This window comes from Cygnus atratus, chromosome 5, assembly GCF_013377495.2.
Source record: "Cygnus atratus isolate AKBS03 ecotype Queensland, Australia chromosome 5, CAtr_DNAZoo_HiC_assembly, whole genome shotgun sequence".
Taxonomy (NCBI): Eukaryota; Metazoa; Chordata; class Aves; order Anseriformes; family Anatidae; genus Cygnus; species Cygnus atratus.
Window position 1 is genome coordinate 37,197,330 of NC_066366.1, and position 24,233 is coordinate 37,221,562.

At 39.0% G+C, this 24,233-nt stretch overlaps 1 protein-coding gene across 1 annotated transcript in view; it reads left to right on the forward strand.

Moving 5' to 3' along the window:
* The window catches only part of TRPM5 (transient receptor potential cation channel subfamily M member 5), a 38,343-nt gene that overhangs the window by 8,859 nt on the left and 5,251 nt on the right, over window positions 1–24,233 (forward strand). The window contains exons 6-20 of the mRNA XM_035539689.1: window positions 52–243; window positions 1,546–1,645; window positions 2,466–2,584; window positions 3,171–3,512; window positions 5,502–5,633; window positions 6,734–6,857; window positions 8,811–8,956; window positions 9,717–9,829; window positions 11,368–11,463; window positions 13,870–14,128; window positions 15,397–15,515; window positions 16,052–16,184; window positions 18,567–18,741; window positions 21,358–21,526; window positions 22,178–22,356. Coding sequence (XP_035395582.1) covers window positions 52–243; window positions 1,546–1,645; window positions 2,466–2,584; window positions 3,171–3,512; window positions 5,502–5,633; window positions 6,734–6,857; window positions 8,811–8,956; window positions 9,717–9,829; window positions 11,368–11,463; window positions 13,870–14,128; window positions 15,397–15,515; window positions 16,052–16,184; window positions 18,567–18,741; window positions 21,358–21,526; window positions 22,178–22,356 — 2,398 coding nt within the window. The remainder of the gene's footprint in view (window positions 1–51; window positions 244–1,545; window positions 1,646–2,465; window positions 2,585–3,170; window positions 3,513–5,501; window positions 5,634–6,733; window positions 6,858–8,810; window positions 8,957–9,716; window positions 9,830–11,367; window positions 11,464–13,869; window positions 14,129–15,396; window positions 15,516–16,051; window positions 16,185–18,566; window positions 18,742–21,357; window positions 21,527–22,177; window positions 22,357–24,233) is intronic.

Below are 24,233 nucleotides of genomic sequence, written 5' to 3' on the forward strand. Positions count from 1 at the left end.
AACATTTTATTTGGGTGTATGAATTCTAAAAATGTACTTTTTAAACTACAGAGGATTTGCATCGGTTTGGAAAATTCTGCTCCCTGGCTTATCTTAGCAGGGTCTGGAGGTACAGCTGACATCTTAGCTGCATTCATGAATGAGCCACAGCTTATCATGCCAGAAGCTGTTGAAAAGCAATTTAAGGAGAAATTCCCTGCAGAAAGCTTCTTGTGGAAGGACATTCTCCAGTGGACAGCAACAGTGAGCTCATGTTTGATAACTGCATGAAATATTTGATAATTACATGCTTCATGTTCACAAGCTCTCTTGTACCATTCCTAGCTTCAGTAGTCCATTCAGTGCAGATTGAAAATGTACTCCCCAAAAGTTTTGGATACTCCATTGCTCTGTTGCTAATGCCATATACCTCTCTAACACTAAAATCAAGGGGTCAGTTGATCATACAAGCTACTCTGTCCTAGTGATTCAGCTGAACACCAAGGGCTCTCTTCTTTCCCAGTTATTTCCTCAAGTAACAACCAGCACCCAAGAATCCCAGAGTCCTTCTGGAGGACGTAAAGCATTATTTATCCTCCACAGCTGTGGAGCTTGTGCAGCTGTGACAGAAGCAACCTAATTCATGATCTACAGCTGTTAAGTGGAAAACCTAATTGTGGGCATGCATGAATAAATTAAGAACAAAGGGTGTTTAGAAGTTATCCTATCTATTGTTGGTTATTTGTATTCTTCTTAAAAAAGAAAGACAAAACAAATCCATAGATTTTCTTTACTCTTTGGTTTAAGGCCACTGAGTGTGCCTCAAGACATTATGGATAAACGTTTAAGAAACAAAAAAAAATACTTTGACATTGTCTTCATGTGAAGATTGAAGAACACTGTACGCCTCTGAGACAAATGAAGTCCACACAACCTCACCCACTACATATTCTTTGCAGTCCTCACTGTAATTCTTAGCTTTGAAATTCCACATGCTAATTCCATTAGGGAGCACTTTGTCAGATCACTAAGAAAAGGAGATGAAGGGCATCAAGAAGCAAGATTGCCAGATGCTCAGAAAGCCCTGGTGCAGCTGCACTATGAGAAACAAAACTCAGAGTCAGAAGGAGAGTACTGTATGTGTCAGATTCAATGACTTTTACTCAAAGAAGCTTTAGAGGCCATACTTTCTAATAAAAAACTCTGAGAGGAGAATTTGAGTGTCAAAGCAGAAAAAGGTAAAGCAGAATTAGTGATCACAGCATGACTATGAATCAAATAGGAACAGGAGTTAAAGATCTTCTAGTTAAAGCACTGCCCTGGTTCTCAGGGTATGCAAGTTCTGTTCCTCCTATCATGCTATGCAATGCTGGAAAGGACAACTCCCTCCTTGCCTCAGGACCTATTTATATGGAAAGCTAATAATGTTCATCTTCTTGCCAAACCTCAGCTTTGCATTTAGAATGCAAGTTCTCCGGGAAACGCTGTACATGTGGTCTACACTGGGCTCTTAGACATTAGTGTTTAGACAGTGGGTTAAATGGTTTCTGTTTTAACTCCCAATAGATTCAGAACATTATTTCACACCAACATCTTCTAACTCTGCACAACTTTGAGCAAGACGATTCAGAACTAGACACAGTCATTTTAAAAGCTTTAGTAAAAGGTAAGAACAATAATCGTAATACTTTATTTGACCTCACTGTGCCATAAATATATTTTATTCTTGTACAGAGCAAGTTCAGTTGGCTATTGGATAAGATTTCATTTCTAATGAAGAGCTGTTCTGCTTGCTTATTGACAAAGTAACTGGCAATTACCTTAGCTCTTGAACCTAGCATTAAACTAGTGTTTGCTTTTTAATCTCATGCTATTTATTGTATAGTATTAATTAGTCCTTCATTTCACTGCTTGCTTCTCTTAGTAGTAGAGGCAGTAGAAGAACTGAAATATACTGTAACAGTTATTCAATTTACAAGCCACTAACAAAAAAAAGACACACACAACAGAAAACACAAGCAGACTTGAACTACCTTAGTTCCAGAAACAACCAAGTACAACCAAGTTTTTCTATAAAAAACCTTCACTGTCTCTTCTGAAATACATTACTTGCTCTGCCAGCCCTTTCAATTTGTGTTAGACTAGCCTAATTTTAGCCTTGGGGAAAAAAGACATTCTATTCCTCATGTGCTAATTAAAACAAGACAAAAACAATAGCCTCACCCTCCCCAATTTCTGCAGATCAGAGTCTTTCTTAAAATACTAATTTAATCTGATGTTTTAAGAGAATTCAGCCACTAAAATATTCAAAAAATATGAGGTTTTAGATTAATATTTCTTAAATTAGGAGAAAAGACACCTGTGAAGGGTTCCTGGTTTAGTGACCCACAAATCCGTGATAACTGAAGAGCTCATTTTGCCAATACTATATTGAATTAAATGTAACTAGTGTAAAGTACTGAATTTGTCTTTCTTATTTGTTCCAGCCTGTAAAAGTCACAGTCAGGAGGCCCAGGAATATTTGGATGAACTGAAGTTGGCGGTGGCCTGGAACAGAGTGGACATAGCTAAAAGTGAAATATTCAATGGTGATGTGGAATGGAAGGTACTAGGTTTTATTGCCTTAGAGGCCAATCGGCGTGTAATCCAATGGGTGTGGGACACAAACATACTGCCAAAAAAGGTCTCAGTTTTCAGCACTACCTGCATTCCTCACTAAGAGATTAGGGAGCCATAGCATCCTTGCTTAAGATGTCTTTCTGGTTCCCATCCTGCCCCCCAGATGATAATGGGGGAAGACAGGTGAATAATTTAGTGGTCAAGTTCTTTTTCTTGAGCCTTTGGGGGCAAGAACCCTTACCCCCACACCCCCTTCTGTACAGACCTTTAAGCACGCAAACCACTGTTTCTAACTGCTACGTAAATACCCAGTGCAGTGGGTACCTGAACATCACCACAACTCCTACAGCATGCTAGTTGTGCTAGTGTTTTAATATTAATGTTTATATAGACATTTTTTATGTAGTTCTATCCCTCTTTCTCATCATACCCACAGCTGACCTGTTGTACGGCAAAATGTACATGTCCTAACAGTAAATTTTACCTCCTTCCCTTATTCATCCATGAATACCTCTAAAACCACTATTTTTCTTCCTTCTTTTCCCCCATTCCTCCTCCTCCAATCAATCTAGTCCTGTGATCTGGAGGAAGTGATGATGGATGCTCTGATCAATGACAAACCAGAATTTGTAAAGTTATTTATTGACAATGGGGCCAACATATCCGAATTCCTGACATACAGCCGTCTGCAGAGACTCTACTGTTCCATTTCTCAGAAGTGTCTCCTCTACAAACTTCTACTGAAGAAACATGAGGAAAGCAAAGTGACCTTGGCAGGGCTCACAGGTCAGCAGCAGCAGGAGTCCTACCCACTCTTCACTCTCAGTGAAGTTTCTAGAGTTCTCAAGGATTTTCTCCATGATGCATGCAAAGGTTTCTATCAAGATCTCAGACACGGAGGCAAGAAGAGATCTGTGAGTTACAACTTTCCACCATAAATCTGATCCTCTGCAATTTAGAATTTGAAAAGTTTTGGCCATTTCTTGGCTTCGGGGATGGGACAAGGAAGGAAATGGAAGAAAACTTCGGTTTCTCTTTTTTTTTTTTAGCTCATTAATCTTACAGCTAAAAATGGTCTGTTTTTTTAGATTTCAAAATTAAAGAGTAAAAGAAAGGAATTTCTAAGATAAACAGGTTGCGATTCCTCTTTCTCCCCCTCTGCCATGCAGGGTTTTACTGTACCTTGAACTAGAGTTAAAATATTCAGTCCCAGGTCTACACTCACGCTGTTTTTTTAAGTTAAGCCTTGAAAATGGTAACCTCTGTAAGCAAAACTATTCATGGATTTATACTATATAGAAGCAGACCTAATATTCAATAATGTGCAGTGCATGACAGTTGCCTTTAGGTCATTATAATCTTATTATTGAGTGACATAACACAGCAAGAAATGAGAACAGTTGTTTGAAGTAATACTTGAAAAAGGATAGCATGATAGCATAGTACCACTGTGGAATGTCTGCATTTTTGCAATAGATTTTTTTTTCATTTTGAATGAAACTCAGAAATACCAAAGTTCTTGCAAAGCACTTGAAATCATGCATCCAAATTGATTTCCAGAGAAGTACAGGGAAACCTGATAAAGATCAGAGTTCTAGAGTAATATAGCAATTAAAACTTTTGTTATTTGCAAAGTTCTAGTTTAATCTCAGAACTTTTTAAACTCCAAAATAAATTGTCATTTGAGACATAACTTCAATCATTTTTGCTTTAATAAAGCTTTGCTGAATTAATCAGTAGTACAAAGAACTATCCAAGTTTGAATCTAGGCAGGTTTTCCCTGAGCACAAGAACAGATAATCTGGGGTAACACCTTACAGAAATAAAAGTTCTCCACTGCAATCTCACTTACCTTTGCAGAATTTGGCAGTAACTGACCTAAAACCAACTGATGCAAATAAGACCCAAGATCACACTGCCTAATAGTTTTTGTTCCCCCCCCCCGCCCCTTCTTAAAAGCTTCTTCCCATGGTTGTGACCAGCAGCCCAATCCCAATAACGTTGGCAATACTAAGAGCATCGCTGTAGTGGAATACCAGTGTGCTCCTACTAAATTCTGTTCTAAATTTCAATGCAATTTAGTATATTAAATAGCTCACTACAGACAAAAAAAGGAGGGGCGGAACCAAACCAATAATATAAATTTGAACAGAACCCCACAGTTCAAGCGATTTCAAAAATGTCCTTACATAAACTTGTTTTAGAAAAAAACACGCCACTCTGGCTGCTTCTAATTAATGCAATAGATATACAGACAATTTTAAAATATACTTTAAATTCAGGACTTGACAAATTGCCGTACTTTCTCTGGAGGGTTTTTTTTTTTTTTTTTTTTTAAATCAAGCACTAAAGGAATAAGCACCATTCTGCTTAAAATACTCCCTGCATGAGGAAGAGGTTTCTCAAAGGAAAGACTAGAAATAGAGCACTGACATGCTCTATTCTTGTCATGTACAGGGCCTTGGTGTGACTTATTCCTGTTTAAATAAAATGCTTTTTGTTCCCTTTTCTGTGAAACCACATCCTCTGTGGCAGTTGAGCAGAATCTGATATAACCGTAGGCCAGCTCATATTAGTTAATCACAGGTCTGTCTGGTATGATATTACACACCAGCGGTGAAACCTTGGCCTTAATAAAGTCAATAAGAGCTTTGCCATCGACTTCAGTGGAGTCATGGTTTCATCCAGAACATTCTCACACATATTGAGTTATACCAGGGACACGAGGGTCCTTTGATTCAGTACAGAATGAACTAACTACCTCAGACCCACAGGAGAAAGAAAAAAAAAGAAAAATCAAAAGACTATGAAGTGGCTGGCAAGGCCAGGGGCTTCTTAGATCATGTCATTTCCATGGAATGGAATTGCAAAGCAGGTTTTAATTTCTGAAAACCGTATTTCAGGATAAAACAAATACAAGGCACCTACCTGGGCCCTTGGACATGAACCAGAAAAGTAAAAATCCTTGGAGGGATTTGTTTGTATGGGCAGTACTTCAAAATCGGCACAAGATGGCAAACTATTTCTGGGCTATGGTAAGCATCAAGCTACAGCTCCTTCAGGTGAGGTATTGTCATATTTCATGTACATGAGATGTTTTTTGCTCAGCCTTGCAGCTCAGATGATAGATAGGTTTGCTTCTGAAATACTGGATGCACATTTATAGCACCTTTCATCTCAGCAGGGGCCAGGGGACCTGACAGAGAGGTAGAACAGAACAGCAGCAGGTGTAAATCAGCACAGCCTGAAACTGCTGATTAACTTCAGCTGCAGAGCTGACCCTTGTCTTCCTTGCTGCTGATGACTCACCACTCAGTCTCAGATTTTGTTCCTTCTACAATAGGTCAATTGTTTGCACTTTAGCAGGAGGACAGTGCGGCTGAGCATCTTCAGCTTATTTGCTGGATATGTAGGGAACAACAGCATCACAGTCCCAGGGACTGAGCTTCGAACTGGCATAATTGGCTCCTGTTTTGCACCCTTCCACAGCTGAGGCCATCTCATACATCTGCAGTGACACAGTTTCTGTTTCTTCCCCCTCCTGCTTCAGAGGCCAGACACAGCTCCATCTGCAAGCATCCAGCTAGCTGCATCTGGCCCAGAGGGGTCACGTGAAGGGAGATAAACTGCAGCACAGCTCTTCAGTCAGTGTGTGCATGCAGACACATGGAGCCTTGGAGGGCCTTGTGTTTGTGGAGCCCTGTTACCAGAAAGCACATTTCTCTGCTGTGTCTTACTGTTGTGCCTCTACCAGCTGTGCTCCCTCCTTTCACATATGTCCTTATGCAGGGTCTCAGCACAGCCATGTTCTAGGAAACTGAGCAGTATAAGAGTGTTTTGTTCTATTTCCATAACCCACTCTTCTCCTCTAGGTCCTCAACTGCTACCCCAAATCAGGCCCCCTATGATCAAACATACCCAGGTGTCACCAGCTTCATAAGGCACAAGAACTACTAACGCATGGTTTTTGACTCTCAAATATGATCAAAACTGTAATTTCTGTAGTCAGTTTAAACTTTCAAGTCTGTATTCTAGGGAAGGTTCTTCCAAGGGAAGATGGGCATGAATTTGTTATTCATTAGTGAGGCATCCCCAGTTGAGAATTTCAGACTGGTAACACCTTTCAATTTTACAGGGTCAGGAGGGTGTTGCTTCAGCTCTGGCAGCCTGTAAGATCCTTAGGGAGATGTCCCACCTGGAGACAAAGACAGAAGTAGCACGTATAATGAAAGAAGCCAAGTATGAGCAGCTCGCTGTTGGTAAGTAATGGCAGCTATTTAACAGCATCAACAGTTTCCAGAGGCCACTGGAAGACAAGAAAGTAGGGGGGAAAAAAACAACAACAAATAACACACACACCAAAGCCCTCAAGAAGTTGTAAAAGGTCAACTGTCATGAGCAATTTAACACAACCAGTACCAAGCGTTCAAATACCACAGAAGGAGGACTAAAACTCCAGATTCTCATTCTGGAAAAATCAGTGTTCTAAGGCTGACCCCTGGGACGCATGGAAGAAGTTTCTCCCTTGCTGCATATTGGTATTTTAAGTGTCTGACCTTAGTACAAGGTGTATTGCAACGACAGGCAAGATAGAATAACCAGAACACTTCCGGGCTCATGGCAGCCTCGTTGCCCTGCAATATCAACCTCACTCTGTATGGGCCACGTAATAGAGCACCAAATTTGAAGGGATAACTTCTCTGCTAAAAATAATTTGAGATTACCTCACCCAAAAGTGGGCTAACTGAACTGCCGAAGTCCAAGCAAGGTTCAGGTTGGCTTAAGAGCAGACAAGACGCTCCACCCTACAGCAGCCAGCATTCAGGCATCCACAGCACTGGAATGCCAAGTCCTCTCTCTTCAGCTTGGTTTAAAAACAGATATTTGCACGTGAGATTCTCTGCTGTTCTGACATCAGTCCAATTTGTACCCAAAGGTAACGCTGCTGTGAACAGAGGGCTTTAGAATACAGTGCATGTGGAAATCCAGAAACTCCTTGCCCTTCGAACTAGTACATCACACTCCTGAAGGCTCATGCAGACATTGATACATTATTTATACACAGACCACATTTCATGCTCCTTTTACAGGGCCATTACTATTTTTAAAAACTACAGCACTCATATAATCACAGGACTCCAACAATTTAGCCATGTAATTAAAGGGCATAATCCAATACACAGCAGCCTGTTCCTTGGCTTTGGTAACCATGAGATCAGGTCCTCAATTTCCATTTCTGGTCCAGATAATACTATCAATATTATGTAGAGCAAACATTCTTTAAGAATGATAAATACCATGTTAACTGCAAAAGAAATCCGCAAATCAGCGTATTTTAAGTGAACTCGATCCTTTCCCCAGCCCTTACAGTGTAACAACAAGGTGTAGGCTGGCCTAGGAAAGGTACTGAGATAATCAAGTGAATTAGAATGAGAGACAAGTCAGATTTTGTCTAACAAGAAAACCTTGACTTTCTGTACTATTTATCTGAGTTTCTGAGCTTCAGAACAAGCTTCTCTTGAAACAGACCTACGCCAGAACGCACTATCAAGTCTAATACTATTTTATGTCAAATACCTTTGTCTTAAACAAAGCATTCATTGGCTACAAGTCAAACCTGAGCTGCTCCTTTTGTTTAGTCTATTCAGGGGAAAGGGAGTAGCGTGGCAACTCATTCTTCAAAGCGTAGGAGGATCTCCTCTGGGATTTGCTTTGACTTGGTGCTGCCTAAAGCTCCACACAAGGCAGCTACAGATGAGTGATTATAAGATATACTGATGTGTCCAAGACATGTCTGTGAAACTGAGAAGGAAATACTTTTCAACAGGAGATCAAACAACAAAAATAGAGCACCCCAGAGCTGAGAAGGAAGTATGCAGATGGAAAGAAGTGAGGAAGTCCAGAGATTTGCTTCATACCTTCCTGCAGATAGTGGGAATTTTAAAATTACAATTCCAGTATTTTTTTTCCCCACCAAAGCAAATTCATTATATCTGCCCTCTTCAGAGTTATTCTTGTGTCCAGGATTGTTCCTCTCTCCCACCCACCTCATCTTAGCTCTTGGACTTTTTAACTATTGCAGCCTTGCAGAACTCTTTAGTGCAACAGACGCATCTGGCAGATGTTGCACCCTACATACATCACCCTCTTGCCTCACATTTTTTGTTTTTAAATGACAAGATCCGTTTGTCTACACTTCCTTCATTTGGCAGAACTGTTCAGTGAATGCTACCGCAACAGCGAGGAGAGAGCATTTGCTCTGTTGGTAAGAAAAAATCAGTACTGGAGCAAAACCACCTGCCTTCAACTGGCTACAGAAGCAGATGCAAAGTCTTTCTTTGCACATGATGGTGTCCAGGTAAGTTCTACAGACACTTCCCCTACCACCAGGGCCTTTAAGCATGATGTTGGACACAAAAGAGGATAGTACAACAACCGAATGGCCCCATGAAATATGTTCAGATCAGAGACATTCTTTGGAGAGGGAACTGTTCACTCTCCCTGGCACTGGATGAAGAGGATGTCATGCTGCATCTGGCAAAGCAATACTCTTGTCCCTTTTATCCAGTTAGCCTCCAGACCGATGCACTGAAGACAATGTTTAGCCCTCATTTCATCCTGTGCTTTTTCCTCCATTGCTCAGAGAAAACCATCAGGAAAGCACTTAAAATCTGCCTGAGGCACAATGAAGCTGCTCAAGGATATGAGGTAGCTCCTTAACAGAGCTTGTTCAGATTCAGAGAAGCTCATTGATAAAAGTTAAATCAAATTACTGTTCAGTTTCACCCCCACAACCTGAGTTCTATCCACACACACAAAACTAAATTAAGAGTGATGGTGCTTTTAGCTCCCAGTGGCTGACTTGCACTTCCTCAGCAGTACAGATGTTCTTCTATTCCACTTGAATTACAGTTCCTTCCACTGTTCTCTCATAACTCTTGGCATACTAAAAAACAACTGCAGAAGGACATGCAAAGTGCCCATATGCTCTGAAGGTGTGCCTGCTCTTAAGGTTTTCAGAGCAGTGCCTAACCTTTACTTGTCTTAGGAGCCACAGAACATAGATGCACTTATATTTTTATGATGCCAAAGCCATTTCTTGTTTTCTTGAATTTCAGGCCTTCCTAACAAAAATATGGTGGGGAGACATGTCTACAAGCACGCAGATACTGAAGTTAATCTGTGGATTCTGGTGTCCTTTCCTGATTTACACAAATTTAATAGCATTCAGGTAAAAACAAATATTTGAGTGCAAGAGATAAGTAAAGGAAGAAAAATAAGTCATGAAAAAAAATCCAAACTGAAAATTTCTTATGTGAAGGATAAATACAGTAATATCACCTCAGAGGGTTAACAAAAGGACTGCACCACTCTTGACCAAATTAGTTTGCTATGGGACTGAGTGATTTGTATGTACTGGGCTAGTGCTGTGTTTATTCTAATACTTCAAAAGCCAATGTCAGTTTCACCTAGATCACTTTATTTTGTACAGTCCACAGAAGAGCCTGTTGGGATTCTGTCAGCTCCACTTGAATGTACAGCATATACAGTAACACATAGCATATAGAGGATATCTCCAGATATAGCACCATCTATTTCTAAATGTGAAGATGTCTGGTTCAAACCTCAGTATCTTAACAGTAAAAACAACCATCACAAAGCAGAACTAGCAGCCACAAGCCTTGGGAACCAAAAGTCAAGCTTAAAACCACAGGACTCATATGAAACCAATTAAGATTTCTAATTTAACATCTTGGGAGATCTCTTTGTAGTATTCTGCAGGCACAGCTTTGGAGTTCATAGTTTTCAGCTTTTTGTCACAGTGAAGAGGCTAGAATCTTAGGCTTTCTTCAAAGAAAAAATAAAATCACCAAAGCAAACCAAGCAAAACAGAAAAGAAGAAAAAAGCAGCCACGATGCTTAGACACAGTCATAAGAATCTAAGAACTGAAACTTTAGGGAAACCTCCAAGTATTGTGAAAATCGGAGATACAAATCATCAGAACTGGCATTATGGAATGACCTGCTATTAAGAAATACATATGCTTAACTGTTAAACTACGTACAAAGAAAGAGGAAAGCCTGTTTGCCATTCCTGACCTAAGACTTCCATTCTGCTAGTATCACTAAAGATGTTTTTTCTTCTAGGACTAGTGGTTACCAGCTTCACAAATCCGAGTAATTTAATGTGAAACATTGTCAAAGTTTTCATAGAAGGGTTTAAACCATAGGATGGCTAGGGTTGGAAGGAACCTTGAAGATCACCTAGTTCTAACCCACCTGCCAGTTAGGGATGCCACTGACTAGATTCTTATTCAAAGAAAGCCTTTCCAAATTTGTTCTGTTGAGGACATTCCTCCTTTCTCTGGAAATGCTAGAGTTGACACACATACCCTAATGCTTCCTGGCATTTCCGGTCTTAAGTGCTACTGAGAGCATCCAGGAATGGAGCATAGGGGTATTGTCTTCTAGGACTGATCGAGGGGTCTATTTCTGCTCAAATTCTTTTCTAATTATTTTGAGGAAATTGAGCATCTCGCTCCATTTTTTTGGAACACATGTTGATTATCATTTCTCCTTTGAATCTTGTGGCTGAATTTAGCTCTGCAATTTCTTTTTATTTAAAAGCTAAGGATTATGCACATTTGATAGCTTTTCAGCAGAGCAAGTCCAAAATAAGTATATGCAAACTGTTCTGCAGGAATGCCAGTTCAGTAGCGAAGAATTGCTAACCACTGTCTTTCAACTAATGAGTTTATTTCCATACAGCGAGGAAAAGCAGTCAAAGAAAGAACCTGAGCCATTTAGAGAGCTGGACAGTTCAGATACAGAAAGGACTTTGTTTCTTTCTAAGGAAGAATATAGGTAAGTTTAAAACCATCAGTTAACACAATTTTTATGACTACAAAGTACCGGACACTTCTTGTGGATTACTGATCAGCTAATGATCCTAAGGAGCAGTTGAATGGCCAAGAAAGTCATTACTCCTCAAAAAGTGCTGCTCCATCTGATTGCTGTTGCTCTGTAAAAGGAATACAGAAGATAAACAGGGTTATAGCACCATATCTAAGGAGACAACTTTATATCTCATGAGCAGGCCATTTTTACAGAACTAAGAATCTGGTCAATACCTGGGGAATCAGAAGGCATCTCCTGAGATTCCCTTCAGCTGGCAATAGCTGATACATCAGATTTAGGAACTATAATCCCCTATAGGATTACTGAGTTCAGCAGAAAGAAGGTTCTCAGCTAACTCTTGCATAACTCTAGTGCATCACTGCATACTTCCCTACAAAGGCAGCAACAGAAATACTTGCAAACAGCAGTATCTGGGAATTTATGTAGTCAGCTTCCCGCTATACTAGTCCTCTTCGTTAAAAAAAAAAAAAAAAAAACTGGCCCTGAGGAACCTGAAGTACAACGGACTTATGTTCTAGAGGAAGCATTACAGAAATGGGGAACTAAGCACAAAGATTTTGGCAGTTGCTCAAGGGCTCTCATACAGCCACAATTCAGAACTTCTGATCCACACCCTATACTTCAACCGCACACTCCTTAGCAAAACCTGGAAGGCCACAAGGATTTAAGTCTGGACAGAGAAACTTTTGATTAATACACAGTTCACTTAATAGCTGACAGGAGCTAAATATCTGCTTGTATTTAGCATGGGCTTTTCAATGGTTTGAAGAGAGCTTCAGAAATATGTGGACAGTGGTACTAATGAAACACAGTCCACAGTATGTAGTGCTGGACCAAGTCAGAATTATTAGCCTCTATTTTTAGCTCTGGCATTTAACTGCTGGTATATTGAAGAAAATCATGACTTTTTGCTCCCTCTCTAACCTGTAAAATAGGTGTACAAACGTCTGCCTCTTGGGACTATTTGTAAGTAATGTCATAAAGTCCTTTCATACCCTGAGTGAGGTATGGTTTATGACTCTTGGTCATTATGTTGTGCATTCCAATTGCTATTATCTTAGAGATTTAATTTAACAAAGGGGCTCTCCCTCCCAGATTTGTTTCAGCATCTGAGCATCCTACAGTAAAGCTGCAATTATCTGTTTATGATATTAGCCTGTTATCATGGGAATGTCTCTTACAATGTCATAAATCAAAAGGTAGGGTAGAATCAGGCACACAGGAAAGACTGGAGATGAGAAACTTTTCCTTATAACGAGTATATTTAATAATTAGCAAGAATGTCAGGGGAAAGATAGTGAAGAGTCATTGTTTGCCTTTTTTTGGGGGGGAGCCGGGGGGGAGGCAGGGGGAAGCATAATCTAGCATGCATATCCTTTGTTAGGAATCATTCTTCTCAGAATCAGAAAACTAAAGGATCCAATAACATCCCTAACTTCCTAACTTAGGGATGTGAGCAATTTATGTGGAAACAAAACCTCATGCTAAGATCAGATCAGATTGCTACCAAACACAAGGAACATGCATTTTCTGTACAGGGTAATTTCCACTACCAGTAGATAACACTTTGTATTCCAAAACACTGCAAAAACAACAGTAGATGTACAGGTCAAATTTCCCTTCAGTTACCAAAATGCCTGTGGAACTTCACAAGAGTCAAAGCCTACATTTATGAATAATTTATGAACTCAGCTTTTTACTAAAAGGCTTCTTTGGTGATCTTTTTGCAATTTGATTTAATCATAAAGGGCAAGAAACCAGCGTGGACAGTTATGTAAACTTCAGTATTCCTTTAGTAGTTCTCTTAGACTCCATCGAGGCTAGTCAAGAAACACATTTAGCATGATTCAGCACTTTTGAGTCTAGGTCAAAAAGAATAATCATCTCAAGTAGTCACAGCAATGACAACTTCTGTATACAACCGTTACAAGAAATTTTTAGGACCAAAATAAGATCTGACTTGCAAACTTACACTAGCTATTTGCTTTTCTTACCTATTGTTTTGGATGATGAAGACCAACTAGCCAAATTCTCCTTCTTCCTGACAATTTGCACAATGTTCATACTACACGTAGTATGAACACATTGAAGTTGCAAATCAAATTAATGCAACAAAACTGAAATACCAAGTATACGCATTTAAGCCTAATGCATCTTTGTTTTTCTCTTTGATTTCAAGTATTTCTGCTATGGTAACATGATTGCTCTGACTTCCACAGCTTTCCTCCTTCCACTATCAGCATCTGCCTGTTACTATCTTAAAAGAAGCTTTATATAGGATAATACTGAGCCTTTTCCCATGAACTTATTTTAGGGGATTGTCACCAAGCCTATATTCTTTTTGTTTTGCAGAGGAAATGGTAAATTAGAAAAGCAGAACTCTTCTGAAAACACAGCGTGGGCAACATTCTTGTTTACTCGGTGGAAAAAATTCTGGAGTGCCCCTGTAACTGTATTTATGGGAAATGTTATAATGTATTTTGCTTTTCTGTTTCTGTTTACTTATGTCCTTTTACTGGATTTTAAACCACCTCCACCTGAGGGTCCATCTGTTAAAGAAATTATACTTTACTTCTGGGTTTTTACCCTGGTCTTAGAAGAAATCCGACAGGTCAGTAACATTCAACATCTCAGCAGCAATGCAATAAACCTTGAGATAATATTTCAAATAGGTTTACAAACTGCATAAACTGCACAAACTTGAAGATTTCAACTCTCATGTGCAGGTTTGCACAGAAAAGAAATACAAATCTTACCTTATTCAAAACACTTCACCTCTCCCTCCCAGAGCAACCTTTTCCTACACCTTATAAGCCTGTAGCTCCACCTTTGTTTTTCTTGCTTGCTCCAGCTGTAGCCAATAGCCAAGTGGGCTGCTAAGAGCCAGGCGGCCTTCACTTTATGAAGTATCTGTCTGGTTTAACTCCCCAGAACTAGGACCTCCCACCACAGTTAACATAAATTGGAAGTTACAGGCTGCACCTGGAAGTGCATTTTCAAATGCACTTTTTCAAAGATTTCTACCCTGCTGGGGACTGTTAAAAAAAAAAGAAAAAAAGACAATGAATTCAGATTACTTCGGTTTGTTTGAAAATATTTATACATTCAAAACATTAGCAGATCTCTCTTTGTTTTGCTTTTCCTGTTTAAGAAAACAAAGAGACTTCACTAATCCCCCAATTATTGTTCTTGGAATATCCTCAGTTCAACAACTGAAATAATGTGTGAACAATGGTGCTAGCGTGTTGCCAACTGTGGGTGCATAAAACTGTCCTCTTCAGACTAAAAACCAGTTATAAACACTTATTCTGAAAGAACAAATAGATGCTTGTTGTTTAAGCAATGGGATTAGTGAAGGAGATCCCAGTTTGTTACAAGTTATTTGAAATTATTCTGAAAGGCCATAAACAGAAAAGCACAGAGAAAATATTTGGATCAAAGAATATTTCATTATAAACCTGTAAGTGGAGTGCTGGGCTGAAAGCCTATTAAGACAGCTCTTTGCCTAGATAATCAAATGTGCGCTCACAATTATAGTGTACAAACGTCAAATCTGTACATGCTGTTTAGATAGCTGTATCTAGAAATTGAACATTGACCACAAATTTGTTAAATTCTTTAACAGTCTGAATGCTCACAACATCTTGAATCAGACCTTCTTAAAATATCACAAGATTAAGAAGGTTGTGCTTTTCTTTTTTGTGTGTGTTTTAACACAGTAAACTGAGCTTATGTTTTCAAGCTTTTTTTCCTATTACATTAGGAAGTTTTTGCTTTTTGCAATGAAAGACAAAAGGGAAACAGGAATAATGTTAAAACTCACAATGAAATAGCAAAACTTGAAACAGATCAGTGCTGATAATCATTTCTCTTTTTCAGAGTTTCTTTACAGATGAAGACACAAATTTAATGAAGAAATTCAAACTGTATCTAGAGGATAACTGGAATAAATGTGATATGGTGACCATCTTCCTTTTCATAATTGGGGTAACCTGCAGGTATATATATCTGTTTTATGTGATGTGGTCAGCTTCAGGAGCATGGGCTGTTTATGCCATTTGACAGGATAGTCTTACGTGCGTGTGAGGTCAGGCTATGACATCTACAAATTTTGAAGAAAGTTTCTGCAATAAAAGCCTCTAAATTTCTGTTTAACTGAAGATGTTGCTGCAGAGACCACAAAAGGCATATTGGTATATTCAAACACCTGTACAGAGAAGCTCTGCTTCTCATTTTTTTGCATTTACTTTTAGTCACTTTAATCACTTTTTTTGCTTTGTTTTGTTTTAATGTCTCATTTCAGCTGAGACAGAGAAGTTGGTGTCTCTCCATCTTTGGGTTACTTCTCACCAATGTATAGATATTATATTACGTTTTTCTTACAGCTGTAATGACTGTGACGTATGCAACCACAACCCTGAAGCACTTGCCTTTTCCTAACTAAACTATGCCTGGAAACCAAGTGTAATATTTGAGAAGAGACTTCTCAGCAGTTCTTGCTAAGATCTGGTATTTTGTTTCATTTGTTCTTCAGGATGCTGAATTCGACTTTTCAAGCTGGCCGCACAATACTTGCCATTGATTTTATGGTGTTTACCCTTAGACTTATACACATTTTTGCAATTCACAAACAGCTTGGACCAAAAATCATAATTGTGGAAAGGATGGTAAGTGTGCAGCCTCTCTCACATAAATACTTGTACTTTGTAAAACATGGAGAACTGGAAATCTTCTTACAAAGGAAATCAGTTTATAATGCGTCTTTATATTTTTAAGGCCTGTCATTTTGCGTATATTGCCTTATTTATCATGAAAATTAGATGCAGTGAGTTTCAAATAGATCCGTCCAAAGAGCTCTGTAGTGTATTAAGTTAGCCTCAATTTACTAATCCTTGTACTTTAGCTAATCATTTACCCTTTGGTCTGGCAAATCAGGAGTAATGTCTGTGTCTTACACACTGCTATTACTCCTACTTCACAAGCATTTGGAGCAAAGACCTCAGACAGACAACAGGGCATTTACAGGAGGGTAGGGCATTTACTGAATGGCTCTGCTGTGCTTTGGGAAATAGATTACATTATTTGCAAGAAGTGTGAAAAAAAATCTGAGAAAATTGATAGTTGCAAGTTTCCCACAGGAGTTGTTCTTACTTGTACTTTGTAACTCTAAGCTACAATGAAAACAGCACCTTGTAAGCATATGTTGGAAGATGATGATGAAAGATTTGTATTTATTACCACTCTCCTGCAGGAAATGAGACATTAGGACTGTATTTACTGTGCTTGGGTATAGGTTGGAACATTGAAACAGCTTTTTATTTAGGCATGTTAATCCTCTAGGCCAATTAGCTCAAGGTAACTGATTAATAGGAGTTCATCTAATTGTAAATGCTATCATAGATTCTACAAATATTTGACTTGTGACTCAAAGCAGAGCTCAGTAAAAGCTCTACAGTCTAAACAAGCCTATACATTGAATAAACGTAACTACCAAGCTATTTAGATCTGTCTACAAATGCAATAACTGAAACTCTAACATGACATTTGCTTTGAGTAGCAAAAGGGTAAATGGCAAATAAATATTTGTTCTTGTACATTATCTAGTTTACAGCATTAGCAGACTTTTACTGTAAGAGAACCAGGCAGATCTACAGCTCCCAACCCTTCCTGGCAGCATACCAAACTAAACCAGGGCCCAGAACAAATATGGTGATATGTATACTACGTTAGCATCTGAAGTCATATGAGATAACACACGGATTAAGAAGATGCAAATAAGAACATAAACAGTAGCCTAGACAAAACCGTAAAACAGGACCTTTCATCTTTCCCCCATCCAAGCCAACACAATACTTTAGCTTCGGTAGTTCAGTGTTGAGCCTTACATCAAGGGAAAGAACGATGAAATTGACTTCAGTAAACAGTATCTTATTGAAAGGTTCATCAGGTGGGTTCAAGCAAGATCATTTCCCTTAAATAGGGAAGTAAGCCAAGATTGTGTCTTACCATCTTTGTCCTTTTTAACCTTGATACAGAATTGCTGAAATAAGTCTTGTAGCTGTTAAAATGGCAGTCCAATGCCAGTTTACGGGGAGACAGACTGCAGTCGGGAAAAAATATTTCCAGACATACTGTTGCTTTCTCTTAACTGTGACACTATTGCAGTCCTGCAGTGCTGACAAACTTGAAATCATCCAGAAAACAAAATAGATGGGTGAAAGTCAGAAAGACATGAACTATGTCTTGCCTGCCTTAGATACTATAATTCTTAATGGAACTTGTAGTAACCTCCTGGAGGTCTGAAATGCCTATGCTTTTAGGTAACTGTGCAATCCTATTATCTAACTGAAATGAATCTACAGTCCCTAATGAACTGTCAGATTAGATGGGAAGAGGATGAAGTGTTCCTCTTCCACCAGGGAAAAATTACTGCATTTGAAATACATATTCGATTTTTTTAAGTAAGTGCTTTTGGATTCAATTACTTCTGCTTCTGTAGAGAAATACAATGTTTAAAAGCAGAAAGTCTTAAAAATAATCTCTCAGATGCATTACTTAGCTTGAAAACCAAAGACAGGAGCTACCTGGTCCTTGCAGTCTTCAATGTCTGCCCTATCCCTGGTTCAGAATTCATCAATGAGTGCTGTCATCCAGGATTGACTGCTGCAGCAGACTTCTTGTAATTCACAGCTAAACAGTCAATGGTACTGTGAGATCTCACAGAAAATCTGCATTTAAAACAAATTACTTTAAAAGATAAAATGTTTCATTTTTAAACAGTAATTGACTGAAAAACAAAGTTTTAAATTAAAAATATGCCTTTATCTAAACTAGCTAACAAACAAAAATGCTGGTTATGGCCCAGGAGCAATGGGGTAACAGCAAGGTAAAGAGAGAAATCCTGTGCATGAAACTGTATTCCACCTCCTTTAACCTAAACAAGCTTGTAAAGAAACAATTACTTGAACAGTTTTCATACCAAGCTACTGTTCTTTGATTATGCTATCAGTCATTTGTCCTCCTTTTCTCCCTCCCCTTTTCTCTTTTAGATGAAGGATGTTTTCTTCTTTCTGTTTTTCTTGAGTGTATGGCTCATCGCCTATGGTGTGACAACTCAAGCTCTGCTTCATCCTGATGACAACCGAGTGGAGTGGATATTCAGAAGAGTGCTTTATCGTCCCTACCTTCAGATATTCGGCCAGATTCCACTGGATGAAATAGACAGTGAGAAAACTTCTCCCCTAACTTTACCATCTTTGAGTGCATATTTCCCTAGCCAAAGCTTTCACATTACTATGATATAAATAGCGCATTTGCAAATGAAGATAACGTACAGTGTGAAACTATATTAGAACATGGGGGTTGGCCCTGTTTAGAGAAGCTGTCTACAATATTCACACAAGGATTTGCAGTTGAAAAAGGTTGGCATTCCTTCTTTCACTTCAATCCATTTTTGCTCAGCTTAACCTAGATCCAAATAACCCTTGTGTAAACTGTAATAACAACATCTCCATATATTTTGGCAGTTGTTTAATGTGACAGTTTTACAGCAGTACTGCTCTGTCCATAAGCAAACACTTGTGTTTTAGAATAAATATTCCTCTGGAGCATTTATTTACTCTGGAGTTAAAGTTGCCCCAATCAAATAAAGCTAGTAATTGTATTTGTGCTACATTTCAAACAAAACAACAAAAATAATCAAAATACATGGAAATGTTTGGACATAAAGGTTTAGAGGCAATATTTCTGATAGAGAAGCAGGTAAAATGCAGAATAGGTCATCTCCCAAAGAAGTCTGATGTAGTGTCACAGAATTTAGCCAGAATAACAGTTCTGAATGTCAGTGACTACTGAAGTGGGATTTACACTTGAAGTAATATAGATGAAACCAAAAAATCCCATAGGCAGCAAACTAGAAAGCATTCTTCCATATCCACCCTGCTTAATAAGAAAAGGCATATGCCTTGGAAAAGCTAAAGTCAGAATGAGGCAAGAGAGCAGGGGTATGATTCATCTCACTTAGCTTTAAATGCCTACAGTGTAAGCATCCACAGCACAAGAAGTCACTCTTACTTCCACTAAAGTAACTGGTACGAAATAATATTTCTGGAATAGGATTAATCTCATTTGAAAATAGGTCAGATAAAATATCCCCTAGAAGCGTCTGTTTCTCCCCATTGGGAGTCCAAAAGGTGTCCTCACATACATAAATAACAGATTAGATGACAGGGAAAAAATATATTACATGGACAAATTCCAGAAGGGGGTCATTTGTACTGGGATGCTCTTGACCTTATTCGACATCTTTATAAAACATATGGAAAAGGAAATGGTTAATGAATGCAGCAATATTTGCTGATGAAACAAAGTTACTGGGTAGTAAAGACTAAAGCCTACACCTAAGAGTTGTGGAAGACCCTCCTGAGGGATGAAGCATCAAATGAAATTCAGTGTAGATAAATATAAGGTAATGTGCCTGGTGACAGCTGTTGTGACTTTTCAGATAACTCTTTGCATTAACGAATAAGATCACCTGTGACTGTGGGGAAAGGCATTATTGGTGAAAAAACGGAGAACAAACAAGTAAATATGGCTACTTTAAATCTGTGGATTTAATTCATTACATGATAGAACTTCCTGAAAAACAAACAAACACACCTATGATTCTTAAGCCCAGTGTAGGAAAATTTAGATGAATGATATGAGTATAACCAACAGAGAGTAGTTATCTTTTCCTCTGTAAGTTGTAAATGATTTCAAATGAAACAAGCAAAAGGAGATTTTTTTTTGCATACATAACTGTCAGCCATTTAATTGCTGTATGATGCTTCGAATGCTAAAATTGTGCATAGACTGAGAAACCAGTTGGAGAAATTAATCAAGGAATCCTCCTACACCATTATTAAATACAAATTATCTGCCTGGGCAAGTCCTTCAGCCACAAATTCCCAGACCTGGAGGAAATATCCCAACAAAATGCCACTGTTTTTGTTGCATGCTAGGCTAGTGTAAGAACCTGCTACAGCCATAGCTGGAGAGAGGATATAGGGCCAGCTAGACTGCTAGTCTGATGCAGTGGCACCATTCTTACTAATCTGGACTGCAAGCTCAGAGGTACAAAGCAGTGGTTTAAATTTAGAAATTACTTTTTTTTTTTTAATTTAGAAATTTACTTTTCTCCTCTAACATGCATACTGTCATGAGGATTGTGAAGACATATATATGGGGAGGTAACATCTACTAAAAACTCAAAGGTAGTTTGAATTGATATGATAACATGCATTTTCACAAAATCAGCAACATTGGATATTAGTTCACATAAGCGATGTTTCAACTGCAAGAATTAGCTCAGTAGTTCAAGCAGCCAAAGAACTGTCCTTTTGTGTCTTGCATTTACATTCCTGCTTGCCAGTCAAAAACAAAAGGCAGTGCAAAAGTTACATGCTACCACAATACTGGTCTTAAGCTCTAATGATTGCAAAATATTATGAATAAAATTATGCTACTGTTTATATGCAGTTGAGATATCCTTTTAATAATCAGTATCATCATCTTTGATTTGTACCTTAACAGAAAAAGGTATTAAACATATGCAATAATCCATGCCAATAGTTCTTGAAAGATGACATGTTTAAACATATCAATTAAGTTTTTATTTGCCTTGAAATAGCTATAAAATACAGTGTCTTAAACTTCAGGAACAACTTGTAATTCCTGCCCTTCTCTGTTGAACATACAAGATTTTCCTCACTGAAACACAAAACTTTTGTCTCTGCTCTAAGAAATACGTGTGGCAGTAGGATTTGTCAAAACTATTCATTTCTCTACCTCTCTTTGCAGCATCACGAGTGTTTCCCCGGAACTGTACACTTAATCCATTGCAGATTCTGAAGGACAACTCACCATCATGTCCTAACAACTACGCCAACTGGCTTGTCATACTTCTGTTGGTCATCTTTCTACTAGTCACAAACGTTCTCCTTATGAACCTCCTGATTGCTATGTTCAGGTAAGAGCTATTTCAGTAAGTTTAAGACAGAGATGGCAAAAGTTCAACTGAATGCCAGAGTTTACTACATTGCTTGCATGTTCCAAAATAACTGGCCAACAGCAATTTTCCTAATATTATTTGGGGGTTGATAGGTAGACTTTTATGATCATATAAGTTGTCATCTTCTTTACTCTAGCCACATTAAAGACAAGAAGAAAAGAAGCATCTTTTACTATAAAAATTCAATTAAACGTGCATAGCAAGGTCTGGATCCCTGGCTGTGCTGCAGTAGAAGTCCACAGGTGCAAAGCAGCTGTAAACTTGGCAGACTTAACAGTAGATAATCTGCACAAAGGGGAAACTTAATGTCAAAATGATTAATGATGACTGATTTGGTTGAAGAACTGACATAGCACGTTTGCCAATGTTGCAGGAGTGAATTGGAATTACCTTTCTTTTTTTAAAAAATACACTAGTATTTCTTTAACATTTGAAGACTGCAACTGTTATTATTTTAATATCTAAAAATTTGCACAATCTTTAGTTTAAATTAACTCTACTTGCTGACTGTCCTGTTCCTTTTATTAAAGAAAACTTGGGGCTGTGTTTTGTATTTGTAATGATACGCTTGTTGAGATAAAAACAGTTCTGTAATTTTTTCCTCTACAGTTACACTTTTCAAGTTGTTCAGGGCAATGCAGACATCTTCTGGAAGCTTCAGCGCTACAACCTGATTGTTGAATATCATGGACGGCCTGCCTTAGCACCACCATTTATCATTATTAACCACATAACTCTGGTTCTCAGAATAATCTTCAACAAAAAAGAACATAAAAAAGAACATCTGGGTAAGTAGCTAACAAATGTCTATAAACGGGAGACCCTGATGCTCTTTCAAGGGTATACTGCATAAGCCAAACAGAGGAGCAAGTAAGATTTCCATAAGCTAAGGGCCATAATTCATTATCTTTACCAAAAAGTGCCAGGAGAATACACATGACAAATTAAGGTTTATAATGTAGCCTGTACTATAAACAGTTTCCCACAACGCCTTTCTCTGTGCAACATAGTTATGATACAAAACTGGTTGAAGGGATTTATTTCTGAAGAAAAACCGATGTATAGTTTGAATAAATCATAAATAGTTATTTTATCTGCTGTTAAATTTTAGTAATTAAAAATGGACAACCCTAAAAGTGCATATGAACTCCGAAATCTGCTGGGATCAGTAGAATTTCCCAATGCAGATTACAGAGAGAGAGAGAGAGAGAGAGAAAGAGAATACACTTAGAGAAATGGTGGTCCCCTTAAAAGTTGTCATTAAAAAGGAGGATGAAGTTTAACTAACAACAGAAGGCATTTAGAGGCTTCCTATAGTGATTGCAAACTTGGTATATCTAGTTTAATGGTGTCTGATAACAAGCCTATTTCCTCCTCATGCACAGACTGATAACGGGCTTTGGAGCAGAACTGTTGATGTTCAGAGCCCTTAGACTAAGCTTCCTGTCACACACACACTCCTTCTGGCTATCAAGGCACACTGCTGAAGCTTCTTCCCCTCCAAGAAAGCAAGTACCTGCCTGATCAGGGTCTAAGCTTGGTAGTATTTGGAGCACGCAGCAAGTGTGCTCTTTTACCAGACTTTAGAAAGATACAAAACTGGTATGTTCAAGTTACCTCTGAAATTGAGCTCTTCTGTTGGCTGGGCCAGTTGGTTTGCTTTGTAAGATGACAACAGCCAACAGATTTACACTTTAAGGCGGAGGGATTTTTCGCAGTTCTTCTTTCCTATTTATAATTGTTCTAATAAAGAAGCTTAGATGATAAAGTGCATCTGAATGTAAAGCTTTGCTCATTAAACACTTGGGGGCCACAGTATGTGAGAAGTCCAGTAATGTCCTAGATGATTCAATGATTCAATGTTTTTATAAATGATTTGGATGTAGGACTAGAAGGTGTTCTGCGCAAATTTGCCGACGACACTAAACTTGGAGGAGTTGTGGACTCGGATGAGGGTGGAAAGGCCTTGCAGAGAGACCTGGACAGATTGGAGAGCTGGGCGATCACCAACCACATGAAGTTTAACAAAAGCAAGTGCCGGGTCCTGCACCTGGGACAGGGCAACCCTGGCTATACGTACAGACTGGGTGATGAGACGCTGGAGAGCAGCCCTGCAGAGAGGGATCTGGGGGTTGTGGTTGACAGCAAGTTGAATATGAGCCAGCAGTGTGCCCTGGCAGCCAGGAGGGCCAACCATATCCTGGGGTGCATCAAGCACGGCATTGCTAGTTGGTTGAGGGAAGTGATTGTCCCGCTCTGCTCTGCGCTGGTGCGGCCTCACCTCGAGTACTGTGTGCAGTTCCGGGCACCACAGTACAAAAAGGACATTAAACTGTTGGAGAGTGTCCAGAGGAGGGCGACAAAGATGGTGAAGGGCCTAGAGGGTAAGACGTATGAGGAGCGGCTGAGGGCACTGGGCCTGTTCAGCCTGGAGAAGAGGAGGCTGAGGGGGGACCTCATCACAGTCTACAACTTCCTCGCGAGAGGGAGTGGAGAGGCAGGTGACCTATTCTCTGTTATCACCAGTGAAAGGACCCGTGGGAACGGTGTGAAGCTGAGGCAGGGGAAGTTTAGGCTGGACATCAGGAAGAGGTTCTTCACCGAGAGGGTGGTCGCACACTGGAACAGGCTCCCCAGTGAAGTAGTCACTGCACCAAGCCTGTCT